General features: G+C 34.6%; 1 protein-coding gene across 2 annotated transcripts in view; it reads left to right on the top strand.

Annotated features, from left to right (window-relative positions):
- The window catches only part of PDE3A (phosphodiesterase 3A), a 282,403-nt gene extending 259,938 nt beyond the window's left edge, over window positions 1–22,465 (top strand). For both annotated transcript variants that reach the window (XM_033117595.1, XM_033117593.1), the window contains exons 11-16: window positions 3,140–3,253; window positions 3,405–3,604; window positions 5,262–5,465; window positions 6,163–6,318; window positions 8,173–8,431; window positions 15,894–22,465. In XM_033117595.1, coding sequence (XP_032973486.1) covers window positions 3,140–3,253; window positions 3,405–3,604; window positions 5,262–5,465; window positions 6,163–6,318; window positions 8,173–8,431; window positions 15,894–16,135 — 1,175 coding nt within the window. In that variant the 3' untranslated portion in view covers window positions 16,136–22,465. The remainder of the gene's footprint in view (window positions 1–3,139; window positions 3,254–3,404; window positions 3,605–5,261; window positions 5,466–6,162; window positions 6,319–8,172; window positions 8,432–15,893) is intronic.
- The last annotated feature ends 388 nt before the right edge of the window (window positions 22,466–22,853 follow it).

Raw genomic sequence — 22,853 nt, forward strand, 5'->3', positions numbered from 1 at the left:
AACTTCTAAGTACACTTTTAAAAATTTCCAAGAGAGGAGGGAGAATATGAAAGCTTTTAAATTTAGACCCAGAACTCATACTAAAATTTGAAGAATCTAGATTTTAAAATAGACATAGATAAGATAGGTAGATAGATACTAGATAGATAGATAGATAGATAGATAGATAGATAGATAGATAGATATGAGAGAGAGAGAAAGAAAGGGAAAGGCGGAAAAGGGGAGGGAGGGAGGAAGGGATGGAGGAAAGAAAGGAAGGAAAGAAAGGAAGGAAGAAAACATGCTTGTGTATCCTACAGAAACCTGTCAATCCCCTACATTGATCTAGCTAGCTTCTTTTCTGGGTACCTTTGCCCATGAATTGGTCATCAAGAGTTAATAGTGACAGCAACAGCAATACCAGCACTTGGCACAATACTTGCACATAGTACATGCAAGTAAATATTTGTTTAATAAACATGTTATTGACTACTTACAAGGCAGATGATTTTATATCCTGCTTAAGTGATAGTGACAGTGTAATTCTCCTAGATCGACACATACACTAGACTTCTATATTTTTTAAGGAGTTAGGATTGATTAATTATTGTTTTATATGGTACATTTGAACAAATACACAAAAGCAAAAGGAATATTCTTTTCATATACTTTCTTTCCAGGTTTTTTAATCAAGATTATACTAGCCTCATGAGTTTGGTAGCTTCCCTTCATTTTATATTTTCACCACTACATTATTTAGATAGAATTGTTGGTTCATTGAAAGTTTGAAAACTTATCTATAAAACCTTCTGGACCTGGGCCTTTAGGTGGGGAACATGGCAGGAAGCAACACAGCTCAAGGGCTGCAAGTTTGCCTGTACTTGATATTGTCTGTTTCTCACCCCCAAACAAGCTCTACCAACACTCTAATACTGCCCACATCCACCCTGCGATGCTGGGTGCATACACAGGTTTCTTTGACTTGCAATAGCAATGATAACTACTTGTACACAGTAATCTTCCCAGATTGCGACAGGGAAAAGCACTCTCAGAAACTCTCTTCCAACATATCCTCTAACAGTGACACCCTCTGCCCAGGCTGCCATTTTCTTCCTTTATTGGGTCATCACTGTCTTTTCCCTCCCCAAGAACTTAGCATGGCTTTTATTTTAGCTTTTCAATTCTATTCTTACAAATCATTAAGTGAAAGCTGGTGATCTGTGCTAATTCCCCATCTTGTTCTAATAGCAGTAGTTTATGTGAATGATATTTACATTAATTGTAAGCTTACTATATATCAGGTACTTTAAAATATGTTCCTTTCTATAATTCTCACAACTGTGCTATGAAATAGGCATGATTTTTATCTCCATATTTTTAAGATAAGGAAATGAAACTTAGGAGTTTTAAGTAGCTCACTCCAGGTAACACAGCTGGTGAGCATCACAGCAGATACAAAATCAAATCTGTCCTAAAGCCAGAAACCACTAACATGATCAACTGTATGACACAGGTAGACATAAAATATAATTGTCTTGAATCACTTGAGATTGTCTATACACAGAGATATAGACTCCATTTTTAATAAAATTATTCTTTGCAATAATAGATAATATCTATTATTTCTAGTATTCACTTCTAGCAATGACACAAGGCGCAGGTGTTGTTATTTCCTCCTTGGGAGCCTAACGAGATCTGTTGCTCAAAACTTTTCTGAAGATGTCCTCTCAAGCCCTCACCTAGCCCCTCAACTGCATTTCTGGATTGTTTACCTAAGATTTAGCTACATGTCGTCACCTAAAGATTGACTCCTAACAGTTGCCAGAATTGGAGGAAACAGGCACCATCTACCTACTTCCCCTGTGTTCCACCAACACCACAAATATTCTAGTTTCTTCTTTCTTCCCTGACCAGGGAACAGGTGTGTCTTTCAAATTCCCATTAACATTCTTGTTCTCTTCCATTTTCTCTTCTCTTCATCTGTTCACTATTATTCAGAGATGTAATCTGGTGTACAGTCATGGGCCACATAACAATCTTTCAGTCGATGACAGGCTGCGTATAGGTCTGATGGTGGTATACTGTACAGCCTAGGTGTATATCTAGGTATGTGTAAGTGCACACTGTGATATTGGCACAATGACGAAATTGCCTAACAATATATTTCTCAGAAAAATTCCCTGTCGTTAGGCAGCCCATGACTGTATTTGAGAAGGAAAGTGTATCATGGTTGTTCAGTAGAAATAAGATGCATAACGTAATTACATTTAGAATAAAGCCTGTCAATCAATAAAGTATTTGGAAGGGCCAGATGAACAGGAGAAAAACTTAGAAGAATTGCACCAAATGAAGGAGAGCCAAGAGCACATTGGGCCTTTGGTCACAGTTCAGTAGAAGCTGAACTGCACGTATAGACTACACCCCCTTTCATGATAATGACATTGTAAGTAGGGGATTTGGTTTTCCCATCGTTTTCACTCTTCTAAATGGCCCAGCTCCCTACATTATTGTCTAAAGAGGTATTTATTTTTCCTTTTAGATATTTTCTTAAACTCTATTCCCAAATCGAAATTTCTAGATCAGAGAACATTATTGATTTTGGTTTTGAATTTTGCTTTGTGAATTCAATCTGCATATAAAAATATATTATTTATTTTTATTATAGTGTTTTAAGTTTGATATAGGAGACTACTACTGTGTTCTATTCACAGATTGTATTTGTGTCCTATGTATCAAAGATGAAATATTGAATGGTATAGACCATTCCTCTGACCTAGTTGAAATGTCATGTGTCTTTCTTTTATTCTGGTACTCTGCATAGTCTTATACAGGAGCATGGAAATAAGTACAAGACGAAGTATTACAATTGTTGCACGTAGTGAGTTTCCTATATATGTTAGATTTCTGATAGACCCTGGATACAGAGTTTTCTACTTCAGACATCTGTATGATAAAGAATATTGTGGGTTTTTTCTTTGTTACTCTGGATATTATGGAGTAATGGAAGAGTAAGCCAAGACTATTTGTCCTACAATGTTTGGCTGGCTTTCACTGGGGTATTAAAATGTTAGGACCAAACTGTTTATCCAGCAGATGGCACTCTTAGTCTTTGGACCCCAAAGTTCACAAATTAATGACTGTTCCTTTGTGTTGGTTACAGACCATAACAGAATCCATGCCACCGACGTCTTACACGCTGTTTGGTATCTTACTACGCAACCTATCCCAGGCCTCTCAACTGTGATTAATGATCACGGATCAGCAAGTGATTCAGGTACATGCTGAGTACATCTGTGCCTCCTTGGGAACTATGGGAATGAGAGCTTTTTTGTTTTGTTTTTTATTTTTTTCAAAGGAGGTCAAGACAAATGATACCAATTTCATACTTTTTTAAAAATTCTGTTACTTTTATCTTCCCTTTACAGATTCTGACAGTGGATTTACACATGGACATATGGGATATGTATTTTCAAAAATGTACAATGTGCCGGATGATAAATATGGATGTCTGTCTGGAAATATCCCCGCCTTAGAGTTGATGGCACTGTATGTGGCGGCAGCCATGCATGACTATGATCACCCGGGAAGGACTAATGCATTCCTCGTTGCAACTAGTGCTCCACAGGTAAATCTTTTGATTTTGATTAGGAGAAATAATTCAATGGAGAGATTTTGCTGAAGAAAATTAATTTTTTAAATTTTACTTCTAATAGACACCAAGTGAATATGAGCCAACCTATATATTTAGCCCTGAGATAAAATTCTTAGAGATCACACTAACTTGGAAAAGATAGTATGGTTTGTTCCAAGTTATCAATTGTAGGTATGCCACTTCATTATCCCTGGGGATCCTTTCTCAATGTTCTTCTGAGGAAGTAAAAGGACTTGGATTCATGTTGATGAATTTCCTCAACAAAGAAAATCCAACCTATACAAAAGTCCCTTTCTGAAAACATTAGAGAATCAAATCTTTCTTGGACTTTTAAGAATGTAAGGCTTCTTAGTATATACATCTCATTCCTTTGAAGTATATTTATTATAACAATTATGATTCTTACGGCATTTATATTGGTTAGTAGGAATTAAAAATCAATTTACTTTATTTGACGGAAATTTCTTTCTTGAACATAATATTCCAAAAACAATAACTTTAAAAAAAATTCATCTCAGCTTCTGTTTAAATTTAAGTCAAAAATTAATCACTAAATATCTAAGTATCTTCATCTATACAGTTAAACTCAGTCAGATTCTTTTTGATGTAATCAGCTGGCCCATGTTATTAAAGATCCCAAGATCCTCTTTTTCTTTCTAGAGGATCTAGAGGCCAATCTGGTCCTCTACTCTTTTTTTTTTTCTTGTTTGCTATTTGTTCTTTCACCCCATTCCCATCCATTTCCACATCCTCTCTTATATTCTAGTCTAGAATTTTCCTCTATGTACAATAAAAAGGTATCCTGATTTTTCCCCTGAATACCTACTTTAACTTCTTTCATTGTGTCCTTCATACACTAGTGTTCTTATTTTTCTAAAGATAGTCATGCAAATCCTCTTGCCAGCAGTGTATACCATTCAAATTTTCCTATACATTTATGCATTTTTACTTACCTCAATATTAAGTTTCATTAATAATAGTCCTTCCTTTTTGTCCTTAGGCCTTTTTTCCTCTCTCCTCTACCTACCACACTAATCTTCAAGCATTATTTAGGCAGCATCCTCTTCTTCTGCATCTTCCCTCAACGTTATTAGAAAATTTAAAGCAAGTAGATAATGACTGTATACCTTAGTTACTAGGTAGAGGTGATATTTCCTATGGCTGATTGTGGGGTGTGAATGTTTTAAATTACGGGCTTCTCATGGATTCCAATCCTCTTTATTGGTTATATGTGTTTAACTAAGAAGAGGTCATTCTTATTCTAGATGCAAGAAGTAGTTGAGTTACCTCTTAGGAATATTAATACATATGCATGTTTTTATGGTTAAATTCCTGTGCCCTGCAAAGAAATCTAATAAAATCTAACTCTAAGCCTCTCGCTTGCATGTGTTTGGAATAAAGTTTCAAGGATATGAAGTTAATTTTACAAAAGAAGGAAATTCAACCAAGAAAAGTAATCAACAGTCAATGTGCAGCAATAAGTGATTTTTAATAACCAGCAGTCACAAAATTACATTTCTGTGTTCCATGAAAAATGAGAATTCGAAAAGCATTACATATTTTCATTTGTTTTTGTGATTTTTTTTTTTTAACTTAAAAAATTGAACTCTTTACTCTCTTATTTGCCTAGGCGGTGCTCTATAATGATCGCTCAGTTTTGGAGAATCATCACGCAGCTGCTGCATGGAGTCTTTTCATGTCCCGGCCAGAGTATAACTTCTTAGTTAACCTTGACCATGTGGAATTTAAGCATTTCCGTTTCCTTGTCATTGAAGCAATTTTGGCCACTGACTTGAAGAAACACTTTGACTTTGTGGCCAAATTTAATGCCAAGGTAACTAGATTTGTACCATTCTTCAATTTATGGTCACATTGAAAGATGTCATGAAACTAAAATGTTGAACAAAACTCATTGCTGTCACCTCTTATATGTCAAAAGAGAAAATGAAATGCAATGTTTAACCAGAAGCAGGTAAATAGGCATTGGTCCCAATCTAGGAATCTGAGAAATTGAAGTGCTACCTATATGTGTTATACTTAGTGCTGCAGATGAATAATAAAGTTCTGCAGACAAATAATTAAAATCATTGTGTTTTTGTTTAATTTTATTTGCTCTTATCTCTGTGGTTCACTAACATAAATTATCTGGCAGTAGAAAAGTCAAAACCCTGCAGCAAAATTTCATACATCAAAATAAATGCTTTAATGTTAATTCAAGAAAATTTCTTATTTGTTAGCTACATTATTTTAATACTAATTGATAACATTTGCTAATTTTAAATAGTATTTATTTACTTATTTTCAATTCCATAATTAAAAATTGTCCATTATTTATTATGTTACTTTTTTGATGAACTATTTTACTGTTTATGCGAGCCAGTAACATTATTTTAAATAGCTGAAAAATTCCCTTTATTTGGTATTCTGATCTCCACATGGTAGGAAGACAATAAATATTCTATTGTTTATTCTCCTATTCAGCTTTAGCTTTCATTGAGGCAAAACACATTTTAACTTTTTCCCTCAAACAGGTGAACGATGATGTTGGAATAGATTGGACCAATGAAAATGATCGTCTACTGGTTTGTCAAATGTGCATAAAGTTGGCTGATATCAATGGGCCAGCTAAATGTAAAGAGCTCCATCTTCAGTGGACAGAGGGTATTGTCAATGAATTTTATGAACAGGTAATTGATTTAACTGTTAATCCATACGTAGGCGCTCAATACTTCACCAAAGCTTCCAAAAACTGTGAAAGTGTGATCAGTCTATTTCATATTCACCCTAACATCAGAAAATTTGTTGGCCAATTTTAGTCAGAGGATAAAAAAATGATTTAAAAAATTGGACTAAATTGTAACAATAAAAACTCTAAGATAAAGTTATTTGCAAATATTTTGAGAGAAGATGTTAAAGTAAAAAGAGACATTAGGAAAACCACTGAAATATTGTTCTTTTACAAATTTTATAATAGAAGCCAGTTTAAATGTATATATATGAATATATACTAGATTAATTTTGTTTACTTTTCTAACAGAGTTAAGAACAGTAGTGTATGAAAAAGTTTTAAAAAGTAGCCATTTTATTTGACATGAGACTATGAGTAGCACACTACCAAAAAGCTACACTTGAAAGGATCTTCCCCACATTACCCTACTTGACCAGATTACACTTGAAACTTTGTGTTTAGTGCTGCGAATCACTCTCTTAAGAGGAATCTGGGGGTAGTGGAGCATGCATAAAGGACAGAGATCAGTGATATAAAAGCACATGAAAGAAGTGAAGATATTTATTCCGGGGGGAAATAAAGGTGACATAATAACTATCTTCAGATACTTAAAAGATTGACACACAAATTTAGGATTAGGTTTATCATGAAGTTGTTGTGGAGATTAAAGAGGGTAAATTATGTAAAGTACTTGACTCAGGATCTGATTTATAAGAAACATTAGATTCATTTTCGCTTCCCTAACAATGGTATGAATCTAAGCAGTTTATAGAAGTTATGGGAGATGGATATCAGGTCAATGTCAGAAAGAAATTTGTATTGCTAAAGGCATCCAGAAATAGGATGAGGCACCTTAATAAATAATAAATTGTCTGTCAATGGATATATTTAAAATGAGATTAGAAAGAACTTTTATGGATATTATACACAAGATTCATATATAAAATAAAAGGTTTGTGCTAGAAAATAATGTATTTCCTTTTCTAGGGATGAGATTAATTCATAATCCTGTCACATTGAAATACAGGAAAAATATAAATAAAAAGGAAAATCAACTTATAATAATTTCCAGTACCTTGACATAACAATTGTTGACATATGGCATATTTTTTCATTAATTTTGGTAGATAACTTCAGGTTAACAATCTGATTTTTTTCCCAGAAAGATTTGAAATAGTTCAAAATAAAAACGCTTATAGAGTGATCATATTAAACATATAGAAAAATATGAAGGTAGAAACCGTATAATCACAGAAGATACAATTCAACCAAAAACTGGAATAAAGTAGTAACTTTAATTGAGCAATACAGTATTTTAAGATTCCTGGTAGCCATGGCAGAAAAAGAAAACATGATAGATTATGTATTTGCTTGATAATTATTCCCAGCATTTATTTTATGATGCATTTATACTCTAATATAAGGTACACTGACTGAGATAAGAAATATCATCTACTGTTACATTAAACCATTTCATGAATTTCCCCTTGATCAAGTACCAAAACCTCAAGGTCACAGAAATGGTAAATGGAAACAAGGCATTTCTGTAGGAATCTTCGTGATTTGGGTAGAATCTCTCAGCAGTTAAGAGTGATCATATTGGTAGATAACTTCAGGTTAACAATCTGATTTTTAATATGATCACTAAGAGTGATCATATTAAACATATTAAACATATTAAACCTGTGAATTCTCACTGAATGTCTGGGTTCTTGCAAAAAATATTTGCAAATTTGAGCTACCAAGTGAATGTTGACTTTACTTGTATTTTAAACTTTCCATGTCATTTACCTTTCTGCATTCCTATTTCTAGGGTGATGAAGAGGCCAGCCTTGGATTACCAATAAGCCCTTTCATGGACCGTTCTGCTCCCCAGTTGGCCAACCTTCAGGAATCCTTTATCTCTCATATTGTGGGTCCTCTATGCAACTCCTATGATTCGGCAGGATTAATGCCAGGGAAATGGGTGGAAGACAGTGATGAGTCAGGAGATACCGATGACCCAGAAGAAGAAGAGGAGGAAGAAGATGCACCAAATGAAGAGGAAACCTGTGAAAATAATGAATCTCCAGGTAAGTTATAAAATCTATGTCTAGGTTCAGATGAGTCTTATGTTTCTCATGAATTACAAACTTTGAGTCCAAATATCATCGGCCACATTTGATTATGGATAGTGCCCTTCTCCAATATTAAAATAAGAGAAATTTTATTTTATAATAAAATAATACAGTCTTGGGATCTGCAATAATACCATTTTCATCCAAAGATATGTTCTCTGTCATGAAGTAAAAAAAAAAAATAGTTGAAGCCTATTCTTCAGAGTATCTTAATGATTTAGAGATGAAAGGAATTTCAGGTACCATGTAGACCAACTATAGGCTTTGTCAGCTTGTTTAGAGGAAGACTATATAACGCAGTATGTAGTGATCACTCGTTTATTCAGCAAATATTTATTGAGCACCTAATCTGTTCCAGGCATTCTTCCATGTACTGAAGACAGAGCTGTGAACAAATCAGACAAGAGAGTAAATACATCCTTGCACTTTTAGACTTATATTCCAGTGGAGTCAATAAGCACTAAGTAAGATAAATCAGTAAATCTTTAGTTTGTTAGGTACCGATAAATGCTGGAATAAATTTTTAAAAAGGTAAGGGGATAAGAACTTAAAATTAAAAGAATAAAATTTTAGATAAGGTAGCCAAACAAGAGAGGTTTCTAAAAAATTTTAAAGAGACCTGAAAGAAGTGAAGGAGTGACCCATAAAGATAGATATGGAAAGAATATTCCAAGGAGATGGGAAAGCAAGCCATGTAAAGGTTGTGAGTTGGACTGGCTAGGTGTTCAAGGAGGATTAGGAGAGTTGGGGTGCCTGGAGCAGAGGAAAGAGGGTGGAGAGCAGCGGGGAGGGGCAGATGGTACATTGTTTAAAGGTAGGGTTCTGTATGTCACAGTATGGAGTCTGGCTTTTACTTTGAGTGATATGGGAAGCCATCAGTGTTTTTAAATAGAAGAGTTCATTGATTCAACCTACATTTTAACTGGATTGTTTCAGCTGCTGTATTGACAATATTCTTGAGTTTGAGGTAGGAGAAATGGTATAAGTTGGAGAATGAGTTAAGAGGCTCTTGTAATTATCCAAGTAACAGATGGCTGTGGCTTTGGACAAAGGTAGTGACAATAGTGACAATGAAAAGTGGTCACATCTGGTCGTTGATTTGGAGTGCATCATGTAGCTAATCTAATCCATTTAATTTGACTATAAAAACAGATTATTTTTCTTTACATCTTGAAATATTCTCTACTATTTCACCTGCTAATAGCATAATTATGAAAACTCATAACCCTTACAGTGACATTGCATAAATACTGTTCTGGTGTTCATGAGAACATAATATATGGTTTCTGTCTACCTTCATAGATGATATTGTACAACTGTAATATTAATATTTTTGAAATCCCTTACAAAATATTACCAAGGAAAGACGTTCTGATCATTTGTTCCTATTTTTTAGCAGTCATGAAAATGCATGACTTGGTTCATTTTGACTGTCTAGTTGAACATGGGCCTTGACCCATTTTCCCTCATATGAAGTACCTGGTTGTAAGCTCACATAAGCCAAGATAAGAGTTCATTATTAATTATAGACTGATGAAACAGGGATTTGCAAATTTGGCTTAAGGTCAGATTTTTGCTTAAGTTCTATCCTATAAACTTTGTACAGAATGGGAGGGGGAAATCAAAAGTTGTTTTCTTCAATATTCTCTTATTAAAGTAATTATATTTTATATCTCTGATGCTTATAAAAAGATTTCTTTGGAAATTTTGTGCTGATTTTGGGAGTCAGAGGTTGGTACCAAGATTTGGGATCCATGGGTTATTTTCTCATTTGTTCATTTAATAAACATGCATTAGTTTTATTTTTTTCACTTTGTTTTCATGAAGAGAGCCAGGTAATTTGCTTTATAAGGACAGGGCAAATTTTCCACTGATTGATATTGGAAAGTCTTGTCGGCTTAGCCTCTGGTAAAGCTTTGTTTCCACGGGCCCTAACTGATTGCTATTTGAACTCAAACACATTGCAAACCATACATGTAATCTAGGCATCAGGAACTGAAGAACCCAGGCCAGGAGATTTAGCAGACTCAACTGGTCAGGGTTGGCGTTAACCCCAAATGCAACAACCAAATATTTGATTCCTCCCTGTTCTGTAAGGTTGGGTTTCCATTCTGACTTCCAGATTCTAATGTGTTACTCTCTTGACCTTCCCGTTTTTATCAAGCTCACTAAAGCAGCAAGGAGAATTCTGTGGATTCTGTTTACTAACGACTTCTAAAAGTCAACTGGCCACCTTATATTAAAATTTAACATATCAACAATAATTTGATACCATAGCTTTTGAAAAATGATCATCTTTGAAGTATTCCTTTACAGCCAAGAAAATAATAAGTGTTGGACAGTGTTAATTTTTAGTAAAAATGGGCCCCATGGATTAATGGAATTTTAGGAATGGAAGGGGAAACAATGATCATCCAGTTCAGCTGCCTCCTTTTACAAAAGACTAAACTGAGGCTCAGAAGTTTAAGTAACATCCCAAGGTGTAGACGGTTTCTGCAGAACCAGAAAGGAAGCCCTGGTCTCCTCATTGTTAACTCCATTGCTATTTACTCTTATAATTTTAATTTCAGATTTCATATTGACTGTGATGGTTAACTTGATTGAGCCTGAAACTTAAGATTTCATAAAAAATTATATTAAATATGCACTGATAATCTCAGCAATTTGCAAAACTTGGAGATCTCCCAGGAAACATAGAATAAAATGTTTCAATATGGTATCCTAGGAAAAGAAGGCTTTTTCCCTACCTCGTAATTAAATCTGCAAGATTCCTACAGCGAACTAAGAGGTTTATAATGAAGTACTAAGCTGCATGTAGAATTTGAGCAATGAAAGGCTCTTTGTTCTCATTTCAAAAGGTTCCAGTGCTGAACAATTTGGCTCCCGATACAGGCATGTTTTAGACCACCTGCAGACTCTAATCTACGCAAATTTATTTGGTACAAACTTTCTTCTACGTCACCTCATTGGGTTTAATTCCAGAGAGGTTTATTGCTAGTGTTAAACAACATTAATAAGAAAACAGCTGTTCTCATGGGGGCTGCCCTGAAAAGAAAAGGAGGAAAAATGAGCCTTTGTTAGCTTCTTCCCCATGAATACACCACCATGAAAGAGAAATAATTACCTTGAACAGTAGAGTGTTTCCTATCACCATGATTCAAGTCTGTCCTTCAGCCTATGGTCATCTGCATGTAACTCTCAAGTCAAAAGATTGGGTTAAAAAGTATATTAACCTTTTAATATTTCTGAACAGAAACTGATTTGTACTTCACTACAACAAAAACAAAGTAGAAATAGACAAGTAAATAGTTTTGGTAGAAGATTGTTTTAGAGATTTGCTTTTAAAAATCTAATGCATTACTATATTTTATTAACTTGGATAGAAAAATTGAAATTTCTTTAAATTTAACTAATATATATATATATATATGTTTGTGTGTATCTCTGTCTCTCTCTCTCTCTCTATATATATATATATAAAATATATATATATATATAAAAACAAGATATATATATACATATATACATATATGTATATATATATATATATATATACATATATGTATATATACACACACACATATATATCTTGTTAAGAAGCTTTCAAATGGAGAAACTGATGTCATGCTCCAGGACCCATGCTCTTGTGCCTGTAGAACGCCCCTCACTCTGCCTGGAATGCTACCAGCCCCTTCTTCACCCAGTGTATTTAGTTCTCATGATGTACATCTCAGCTCAGGTGTCATGTCAGTTGAAAAAAATCTTACCTATTCCCCCACAGGTTTAGTCTTTTGTGTTGCCGTGGTTTGATTTGTCAGAAAGACATTGCACCACATACTTGTTACAAATGGCAAGATGTTATTCAAGACTATTGAAATAGGGAAGGAAAAATGAACTCACCTCTATCTAAACAAAAGCAGGAGAGTTTTTAAGTGCTGGGACGAACTCGTGGGAAAAGTACTGAAGGACCTCAGAGGGCATTCGTCAATGTGATTAGGCCATTTGTGTTTGCTAATTGGTGCTTATTGAGGTTAGGTTTCCAGGTCCTTGAGAAAGATGTTCCTGTGTTGTAAAACTGGGTAGGTGCTGGGAGATTTATATATTCTACAAAGGGGCAGAGAAAGAATTTGGAGTTTCAAGTTTTATCAAGTAAATGCTCTAACAAAAGAGATGTCAAAGACCTACAGACTAAAAGAAACCTAAAGTTTAATCAAGCTGAGGGGAACGTTAAGACCATCTTGGTCACATGCATATAGTTGTGATAGAAAACAACATTTGTATTTCATTTTTTTTGTCTTCTTTGCTCTCTTTCTTATAGACTATAAGCTCCCTTCAGGCAAGATGTGAGACAAATTGGTCTCTGTTTCCATAGCATCCCAAAACCTGCCTGTCAGTTTGTAGGTGATCAATATATGTTTGATGGATGGATTCATTTCATGAATAAATAATGAATAGAATATATTTTTTTAAATTTTTGCTTATGACTCTGTATCCATTCCCTCTGGCATTTAATCAATTTAATAATTTTGTTACATGATTTAAAAGTAATTCATGATCATTATTTCATGTCCGTTTTCTGAACTGTGTTTTAAAAATTGATCTGTTTTATAAAGTGCAAGAAATTTCTCTGGCATATTTAATAAAACCATTGAAGCAATCATTAGCATGTCCACAAAAATTTTGGTGTATGACCTCCAAGAGATCTAGTTTCATTGGCCATCTCATAGCAATTGGAGATTTTTTTTTTTTTTTTTTTTTTTTGGCTATTGTTACTTTCTCCTACTCCTTCTCCTCTTTCCTCTTCTTCCTCTTCTTTTCCACCTCCTCCTCCTTTTCCTTTTTTATTCTTCCAGATTATACATTGTAAATCAGTACTACTTCAGTAAGTAATCCCAAATATCCCAGCTGATTATCTGATAACTTGTACTGTTAACCCTTTAATGAAATCTCAATTAGAGCAGAATTTCCCATGAAACACTTTTTCATATCATTATCATTTTTATCACTTATGAACATCTCACCATTTACCTGGGATTGTGAAAGTGTAGTAAAATAAATTTCAGGCACTAAGCATGTGGAACTAGGAAGAACATAATTCATTTAGTAAACTCTTACTGGATACCTACTAAAGTCTGGGACTCTGTGGAAATAGACACAAAAGGGAAAAAAAGCTTCTGTCCATAGGGACGTTTGCAGTCTTAAGGGAGGATCTTAGCCTAATTTCTAAATTATCTCCCTAAGTCTAAAATGGTCACTCAGATGAAGGTACTGAGAGTTACATTATATTCTGGTTGCTTAGAAAAGAACAGACTTCTCTTCTAAGCTCAAAACCAGCTGCCTATTTTACCTTTCCACTTGAAGTCCTTCTAGATACTTCATGTTCAACATACCCCAAAACTCTGCTCCTCATCTAAGGTTCCCTTTCTTAGTACATTGTACCACCACCTACTCAACTGCTCGGTCCGGGTAATGCAAGGTTGTCTTTGATTCCTCTGTGTATCTTCATGTTAGTCCAAGCCACCATCATCATGCAGTATCCTTCCGCGTGAGTCACTTCTCTGTCTGTCTGCTGCCTTTCAAAGACTTTGTAAGATTCAACATAATGGTAGCCACTTGTTCATTCTCTGCCTTCACACTATAGGAAAAGCTCTGTGATGGAACCATTATATCCATCTTGTCTATCAGTGGATCACCAGATGCTAGCACACGTGGTACATATTAGATACTTAATAAACAGATAAGAAAATGGAAGCCTAAATAGTGAGTTATGATATCAATGCAAATTCTTTAAAACATCTTATGTTTCTTCTGTTGAAATTTATTTTACTACATTTCTTCAGTCAGGAAATGCTATGCTGTGAAAACTCTCTTTAATACTTCCAAATTGAAAACATTAAATTGTATGGTCATTAGAAAATGTAATCTGATTATTAAGTGCATATTTGCTAAGCCTTGTCATGTATAAGATTTGTATAGGTCTGTACAAGGCTCCCTCAAAGAGGCTATACTCTCATAAAGGAGCTGGAATACATGAGAATAAGATAAGTTCCTTGAAGGATGTACATTTTAGGGGACATTGGTTTTGTTATAAGTGACAAAACTCCAATTGAATGAATATATAGGAAAGGGAAAATTATTAGTTCATGTAAACATGATGTTGGCTAGGATCAGAGCTTACTTGTTCTGTTCTTGTCTCATGTGCCTGACAGCTTGTTCTTTCATCCTTGCTTTCTTCATGAAGCTGGAACTGTAAACAGCTCTATGTTCACTTCACTCCCGATACACAAGCAGAGAAGAAAAGATATTCAGTTCCCATTCCCCAACCTCATACTCATTCTCATTGCCATCGGCAAAGGTACCAGGGAAGAGCTCTAACTGGCTGGACTTAGGTTACATATCTACTCACCAGACAGTCACTGTGACACAGCTATGTTATCAGGAGGTGGGTGGGGAAGTAGAGTTTGACAGCCTTTTTCAGAACTACATAACTAAAAGGAAGGATGAGAGTCCCCCTAAATGTTTTCGGATGTGCAATTACCAGAAAAAGGAGAATGAGAAAGTGAAAGGAAAAAAACAAAAAAACAGGAAACAGAATCTACTCTGAGAAGCATATATGGACACAAGAGAGTTTAGGCGAGAGAGAGAGAGAGAGAGAGAGAGAGAGATTATTTCTTCGAAGAGGAATTCAGTGAAATCTGACTGTATCTCAAAATAATAAATAGACATGAGGTTTCAGTGACTGAGAAGAGCATTTCAGAAGGGGCATGAAAGTACCAACTTGAAAGTTGGAGAGTTTAATGTATATTCAGAAAAGAGAGCAGTTGAGTATAGATAGATACCAGACTGCAAATTGAGGCAGACTGGAAAAGTGTGCCTGTGCCAGCTTGTGGAAAACCTTTGGGAGGAGTGTGAAATTAATTTTTTAGTCCACATAACTAAACATCGCAGTAAGTTTAAAACCATCTTTAATGAAACCAGTCATGTAGACTCTTATGAGTTGAAATGGTTAACAAAGTAAAGGAAGATGTAACAAAGTTATTCCAATAATCTAGGTGAAAAGTCTGAAGGAAGAGGAGTAATACCAAGATACAAACAGAACATTGTATTGGACATTACCAAATATTAAATATGGTTCACAGTTATGTTAATATTAAATATGGTTCACAATGATACATTAATTGTTACTGCCATCTTCCTCTTACTTCCCCACTCTCGAAAACAACATCATTACAACATACAAATCAAATATATGTATGTAGGCATGTATGTATGTATATATATATATGTGTTATATATACATGTTATATGTTAACATGTATATATTTGGATACATGTTAACTCCTATTAATAGTGTGAAAAGAAATAACTGTCATGTATTTAGCACACAAATAAGTAGTCTAATTTGATGTTTTCTCAGGAAAGAAAACTTTCAAAAGGAGGAAAGTCTACTGCCAAATAACTCAGCACCTCCTACAGAACCACAAGATGTGGAAGGAAGTCATTGAGGACGAGCAGCGGTTGGCGGGCATCGAAAATCAGTCCCTGGACCAGTCTCCCCAGCAGCATTGCTCAGAACAGATCCAGGCCATCAGGGAAGAAGAAGAAGAAAAAGGGAAGCCGAGAGGAGAGGAGAGCCCAACCCCAAAGCCCAGCCAGTGACAATGGACAGAATGAGCTGTGTTTCCAAACCAAGTGACTTGTCACGGACTCTTCAAGCCAGCACAACACTTAGACACAACACTGTAGAAATACAAGAAGATGGGCAAATGGCTATTGCATTTTGAGATTCTTCGCATTTTATGTGTTTATTTTTACAGTGAGGTACATGGTTAAAAACTCTTGCTCAGAGAAGCTTTCACATTGCAACACCAGCTTGTAAGGATTTTTTTTTTTTAAGGAAATATATTTGTGTGTGTGTATATAAGCTCTCACATAGATACACGTAAAACAGTTTCACACACACACATACACACTGAAAGCCAGGATTACTGGCTCCACAATTTAGTAGCATTGATATTAAGATATATAGTGGTCACTGTGATATAATAAATCATAAAGGAAAAATAAAGGAAAGCAAAGTAAATGGTGCGGCTTAGCAGGGGAACAGTGCAGCAAATGTAGGCTACAACTAAGAAGCTTTTGCTCTTAGTACTAAGGGATAAAATTCCAGAGAATTATTTGAATTCTTATACATCCTGCCAACATTGTGTGTGTGTGTGTGTGTGTGTGTGTGTGAGAGAGAGAGAGAGAGAGAGAGAGAGAGAGAGAGAGAGAGAGAGAGAGAGAGAGAAATAGGATTGAAAGGGTGCTTGTGTGTATGTATATTTGCGTGTATGTAAAGAGAGATTTTTGTGGTTAGTAGTTCGTAGAACTCCACCGGCAGATGACTCAGCACATGTGAACAAACAGAAGGGAGTTTACTCTGGAGTGTCTTAGGCAGCCATTCCAAAAGCCATCCTCCATTTAGTTGCAATAAAGGTCTCTGCAGAGGGAGGGTATTCACAGGCTTGGTGAGAGGGCCACGTGATTGGTACTACTGCTACACACCACTTGGAGGCTCTCTGTCACCAGCCTTCAACCTTCCAGTCTACTCGCCTCGTGAATGTATAGGAGCTGTTTGTCTCTGAGTATGTCTGTCACTCAACCTGAGATCAAATCACCATTTAAGTGGATGGCATTCTTTGTTCATAAACACCTAAGAAGGAGCTGGAGTCGGGTCTTTTAATCAGGTTAGAACTCTAAAAGCTTTTCAGAAAAACGTGGGAACTTGCTCGTAAGAGTGATCTCCCATGTCTTAACTTGCTACAAATGTGTGTGGTAGTAAAAGAAAAAAAGAAAGAACAGCAAACAGAAACCCACTACAGGATACGTAGCGAGAGATGAAGGGGAAATTTTCAACCTAGGGTTTGATGTTTGTTGATGTAGTGAAAGTCCAATTTTTGGCAACTATTGAAGATTGGCTTTTTTTGGGTGGTAAAGGTCCCACTGACCAACCCTGTTGTGGTATTCCACATGCTGTGTAAGGGGTAGCTTCTATCTGCAATCCAGCCCATTGTCATGCTTCTTTTGGCAGGGAAGATTACGGAAGGATTTTGGGGGACTGGGCCTATTATTGAAAGTTTTTTTTTTTTTTTTTTTTTTTTTTTTGGTTTGTTTATCTACACTTGTTTATGCTGTGAGCCAAACCTCTATTTAAAAAGTTGATATTCACTTTCAATATTTTATTTCATATTATTATATTTGTCATGAATAGTTATCTTGATGTAAATATAAAGATTTTTTGTTTGTTTCTGTAGATAGTAAGCTTTTTTAAAAAAAGGGAAAATGAAACATTTTTATAAAGTTATATTTTAATCACCATTTTTATACATCGAAGCTATCTCCAAGCCCAGTAAGACAGTGATGATTCATTTGCATGGAGGTCTATGGACAGCCACTCATCTACCTATTCTAATGTCTATGATAATCTGATACAGTTATTTTGTGCCAATTAAATGAGGATGCTGCAATGAATGTTTATTCACTAGTAACTTTTCCTAACTTTTGGGTAACCTTTGGGTCCATGACTCCCAAGTGAAAGACTTTTATAATCAACACCGAATGCCTATCATTGGTGTCTATTTCTTCACAATACTTTTTGGTTATAACTCTTCCTTCAGTACCCTATACTCTATGCTCATCATCTAAACAATCTTAGCTTCTAAGTAAACCTTAATTGTGATTTCTACTTTTTATTTCCTCTGAAGTCATAGAAGAGTGTTTACATTAAAAATGCCTTTGTTTCTCATAAATGGTTATTTTTCCCTTCTGAAGCAATGAATTTACAATAATCTATGGCATTTTCAAACTAGACAAAGATAATACAATCAGAAGTAAACATAGTTTCAAGGCAAATTTCCCAATAAGTAGGAAAATGTGGAAAGGATCAAACTGATGCAGACTCTACCTAAATAATGAGAATAATTATTTTTTGCAAATTTTTTGAGTTAACACCAGGTCTTAATTATCTAGGACTTACTGTGTTGTTTTCCATTTTATTTGTATTACCTGTGTGCCTCTATGTTTGCAAAAGTTACTGTGAGTCAAATACATTTCCCCAGTGAACTTAATTCTTCTCCTTCCTTTGCAAATAAGAGAAGAAAAACACACACACACACACACACACACAGAAGTTATACTCACATACCCTTTGTATCTAATTCCTTAACAAAACTAATTTTTTCCCTTTCTCCAAATGCCATTCATCTCTAAAATAAATATAAGTTGAGGAAAAATCTAGGAGTGGAGTAAGCAGAATGTCAGGAAAACAGTTGAGCCTATAACTGTATTGGCAGCTTCATCTAAGTTGCATGGCCCCAAGTAGGGTCAGTCTGGCTGCCAAAGCAGAGGTCTTAGCAAACTGCCTGGTTTTGTTTGTTTTGTTTTGTTTTGAAGTACATGAAATAGTGATGACCAAAGCAGTTAGAACCTCTTCATTCCATAATTGTGTTCATCAGTGTAGGAAAATTGATCATTTTTTCTTCAAAAATAAATTTCCAGTATATTGAAGATAGAAATCATTTGAAATAAAGGAATGGAGGTTCATCAAGTATGTAACTTTCATACACACCCAGTACATCCCAAAGGATACTTAGGGATGTAACAATAATAGTTTTTGCTAGTGAAGTTCTCTCCCTCCTTGGCGACAGCAATATTACGTGTTCACTTCCAACTCCAGAGCTTAATTCCTTAAAAATGTATTTGTTGCAATTTCCTACATTTTTATCTGAGTCTATTTATAGGTGCCATTAGATAAACTCAGGTCTTTCAAATGAAGCAATTTCTAGCCCAGTTAGGGAAAAAGTATAATTGTATAGACAGCCATAAAACCAATGGTAGGAACAGCTGGAAATGGTGACCTTGATGCTCTGTTAAAGAAAAGACCAGGTATACCGTGAGTGTTACCCATGTTTTTTCCAGCATGCCCATAGAATGTCTTTCCAGTTATCTAAGCCAACCTTGATATTTGTTTCCCTTGGTGAAAACACCACTTGAGTTTTTTTGTTTTTGTTTTTTTTCCCAAGTATAAAAATTTGCTTTTGTCATTTATATAACACCTGGTTTTGTTCTTATTAGAAGATGAATACAGTTGTTCTGTAAAGGGATATATCTATTAATATCTATTAATATATTGGTCTTCATCTGATAAGGAATTTCCTCATATCATGTTTAAAAAAATATATACTTTCTAAATGCAGTATTCCCACTTCTGTCTGTTCCATTTTGATGGGATTCCAGAACAAATCCTAATCATTGCAATCCCCCTAAAACTAAAGGAAGGGGATTGAGTCTCATGTAGACTGTTCATATTACACATATATATTGCGATTAGCTCATGACTCCTGCCTCTCTTGATTTGCAGTTTCCAGATGTCCCTGTCACTTTCCCAAAGAACTTTTTTTGAAGGTAAAAGCTGTGCAAAAGGCATGAGACTCAGGCCTATACTTTGTTTAAATGATGGAAAAAATATAAATTATTTTCTAAGTAATAAAGATATGAAAATTATAATTGTAAATAAAGTCTAAAGTTTGAAATGACTGCTTTCCAAAAGTGAACTATTTGTGTGACGAACAACTCCTGACTGAGAAGAGAATCATCAAATATCATTTCTGTTCTACTTTGGGAGGTCTTTTTGGTGCTTCCATGTCAGTATGGGGATCTCCACTGTCCTTGTCATTTTCAATATTTCTAAAATAATAATCAAAACCACAATGAGGGTCTTATCGTCCTCTTCTTCTATCCTAATCCTAATTCCTTTTCTTGTTTACATGCCATTTTGGAAATAAACTGCCTTTTACACTGACAAGCCTCCAGCAAAACAGAGTTCTGTCAACTTTCATAGTCTAGAGTAAATCAAGATTATCCTGTTCTAGAGATGATCACTAATGTGTGCGGAGGGGAAAAAAAATCAATAAAATTTCAAATGCTAATAGCTCAATGCCAGATAATTGAAAGCTAAAACATCTATATACTTTGGAACCAAGACTGAGTTTCTTTAATTCACCTCTTTCCCAATAGGCAGGAAGATACTTTATGGGCATTGTTCTAAGTCATTCATTTTTCTCATGACTTCTCCATGAAGAGAAATTATGAACTTCTTGATATTGTCAGTCCATTTTTCTAAGCTAGTCAACAATGTGCAGCTTTAAGTTAGTACACAGATTAGCCATTTTAGGTGAACAGCATTCCAAAATATAATTATTCTTAGAATTTCTAAAACTGGGAAATATACCAGTTTTAAGGCCTATATTCATCTCTGTTTGTTCCTCTAGAAAATATTCAAATTCTTATTGGGGTGAATTAATTAAACTATAAGTGCTGAGTAAATTAAACTATACACCATGCATTCAAGATCTTAAATTGAGGTTTCCATAAGCATTTGTATTTTTCACACTAATGAACTGTGTCAGAGAAGAACATAACCATTCTTCAGTCTATATTATATACCATGGATGTTAGGCAATTTGTGCTATTGTCTAACACATTTCATTTGTTAAAATGATGCAGCTTTTATCTTACAGGTGCTTTTACATTACGTGAACTAATCTTTATGTTCAGACTATCAAGTCATTCTAATAGCAGGTTAACAGTGGTGACAAAAAATAATAGGGCTTTTTGTTAAAAATGTTTGAAGATACAAAACTAAAGATTAAGGCTTTGTTTTATTGTTGGGACTCAGTATTAATCTGCTGACTTAAAAATACTGTTACAGTATATATTACTTCAGTGTAGGTAAGACTAAAAACTGTATGAAATGACTGCTTTCCAAAAGTGAACTATTTGTATGACGAACAACAACGTACAGATGGAAAACAAAATTGGCTTTCAACATACACTTAAGGCTCTAAAAAGGATCCAAATTCACCTCAATATTGTACTGATAAGTTTGATTACCTTGACAGATGTTGATATCCGTGGATTTCTGCTTCTCTGAGGAGTTGCGGAATACAGAAGAAAAGACAAGCCTTCTCCTATTGATAAGTACTGAATATCTCTATATTCAGAGAGATTTCCTCATTGCTTCGTATCAAGAAGGAGTTTTTAATCATGCAAATAACTCAATCAAAAATTATTCAAAGATAGTAATATTTATCATCATATGTAAGTACTATTAAGAATATTTAAATTGGATTTATTTTTTGAACCAAGCTGTTAAAATTTTTATTTAATTAAAATGAAATCCACAAAATGACATTCCATGGTATAGAGATGCTAAATATATTGATATAATCAGAACTAGTATTATGTAACAAAACTGGAAGGAAGAATATTTGCTTCTTTTTCTAATGTCCTTCATGCCTCAGGGATGAAAATGTTTTGTGAAGCGTTCAATAAATAAATGAGATAGATAAAAAATAAACAGTCCCAGCAATTTAATTAGATTAAGTGTATAAATTATAGTCTGAGTTCTTCTGAGCTACCCCAAGAAAAAGGAATGTACTACCCACCAATATATCATGTTTTAGGTTTTAAAATAGATGGTCTATTAAATTCTAATGGAGTTGAAAACCTAAATACTTACCTTTACTACTAAGAAACATTAAATCTTATTAAGCTTGACTTTCACAGATGAAGCACTGACCAGTCAATAAACCACACCCACTAAGTTCATCGGCCAAGAGTGATCAAGTGGTAGGTTGGAATTTGAAATTTATAAATAGAAATTCACAAAAATATATTTTTAAAGCTTTATGCTTTAACTAAATTTTGTGTCAGTAGAAATACCTAGTATTTCAAATGAAACTAAAGCATGGAATTCTTCCTATCCTTTAAAAAAAAAAAAAGTATGGCTTCTCCTCAGTTTTACTTCTCTAACTCAAAGTTATCAAAGGAAAAATAATCAGATATTCTCCTCTACTGTAACAAAGAGATTGCCGTTCACCTTAAATTCTAATTGGGCACACCTAGTTTCATTGTGTAGCTATGGTACTAAAAAGCCAAAAAAAAAAAGCAAATAAAAACAAAAACAAAAAAATACAAACGAGAGCTGTGGATTGGGAGTGAACACTACATAAAACTTCAAGGCTCATCCCAGGACACCACTACATTTTAAGACAAAACAATTTAGTTATCAGTTACACTGAAGTAAAGGGACATAATAAATCGTAATTCAACCCTGACTTTGTTTATTACAATCAGCACTTGCACATGATTCAGAATCTGAATTAGCTCTTGGAGCTTGGAAACTGCTGCTTGAATACATATCTTTGGAAAGGAAGGTTTTATTTTGTTGTTGTTAATTCTAGTAATTTTACTCTTTATATTGCAAACTATATGTGAAATTAAAAGTAAGTGTTTAAAGATGTTTTCTTTCTCTATATAATTTGTTTGCTAATAG

This window comes from Rhinolophus ferrumequinum, chromosome 10 (assembly GCF_004115265.2).
Source record: "Rhinolophus ferrumequinum isolate MPI-CBG mRhiFer1 chromosome 10, mRhiFer1_v1.p, whole genome shotgun sequence".
NCBI classification, from domain to species: domain Eukaryota; kingdom Metazoa; phylum Chordata; class Mammalia; order Chiroptera; family Rhinolophidae; genus Rhinolophus; species Rhinolophus ferrumequinum.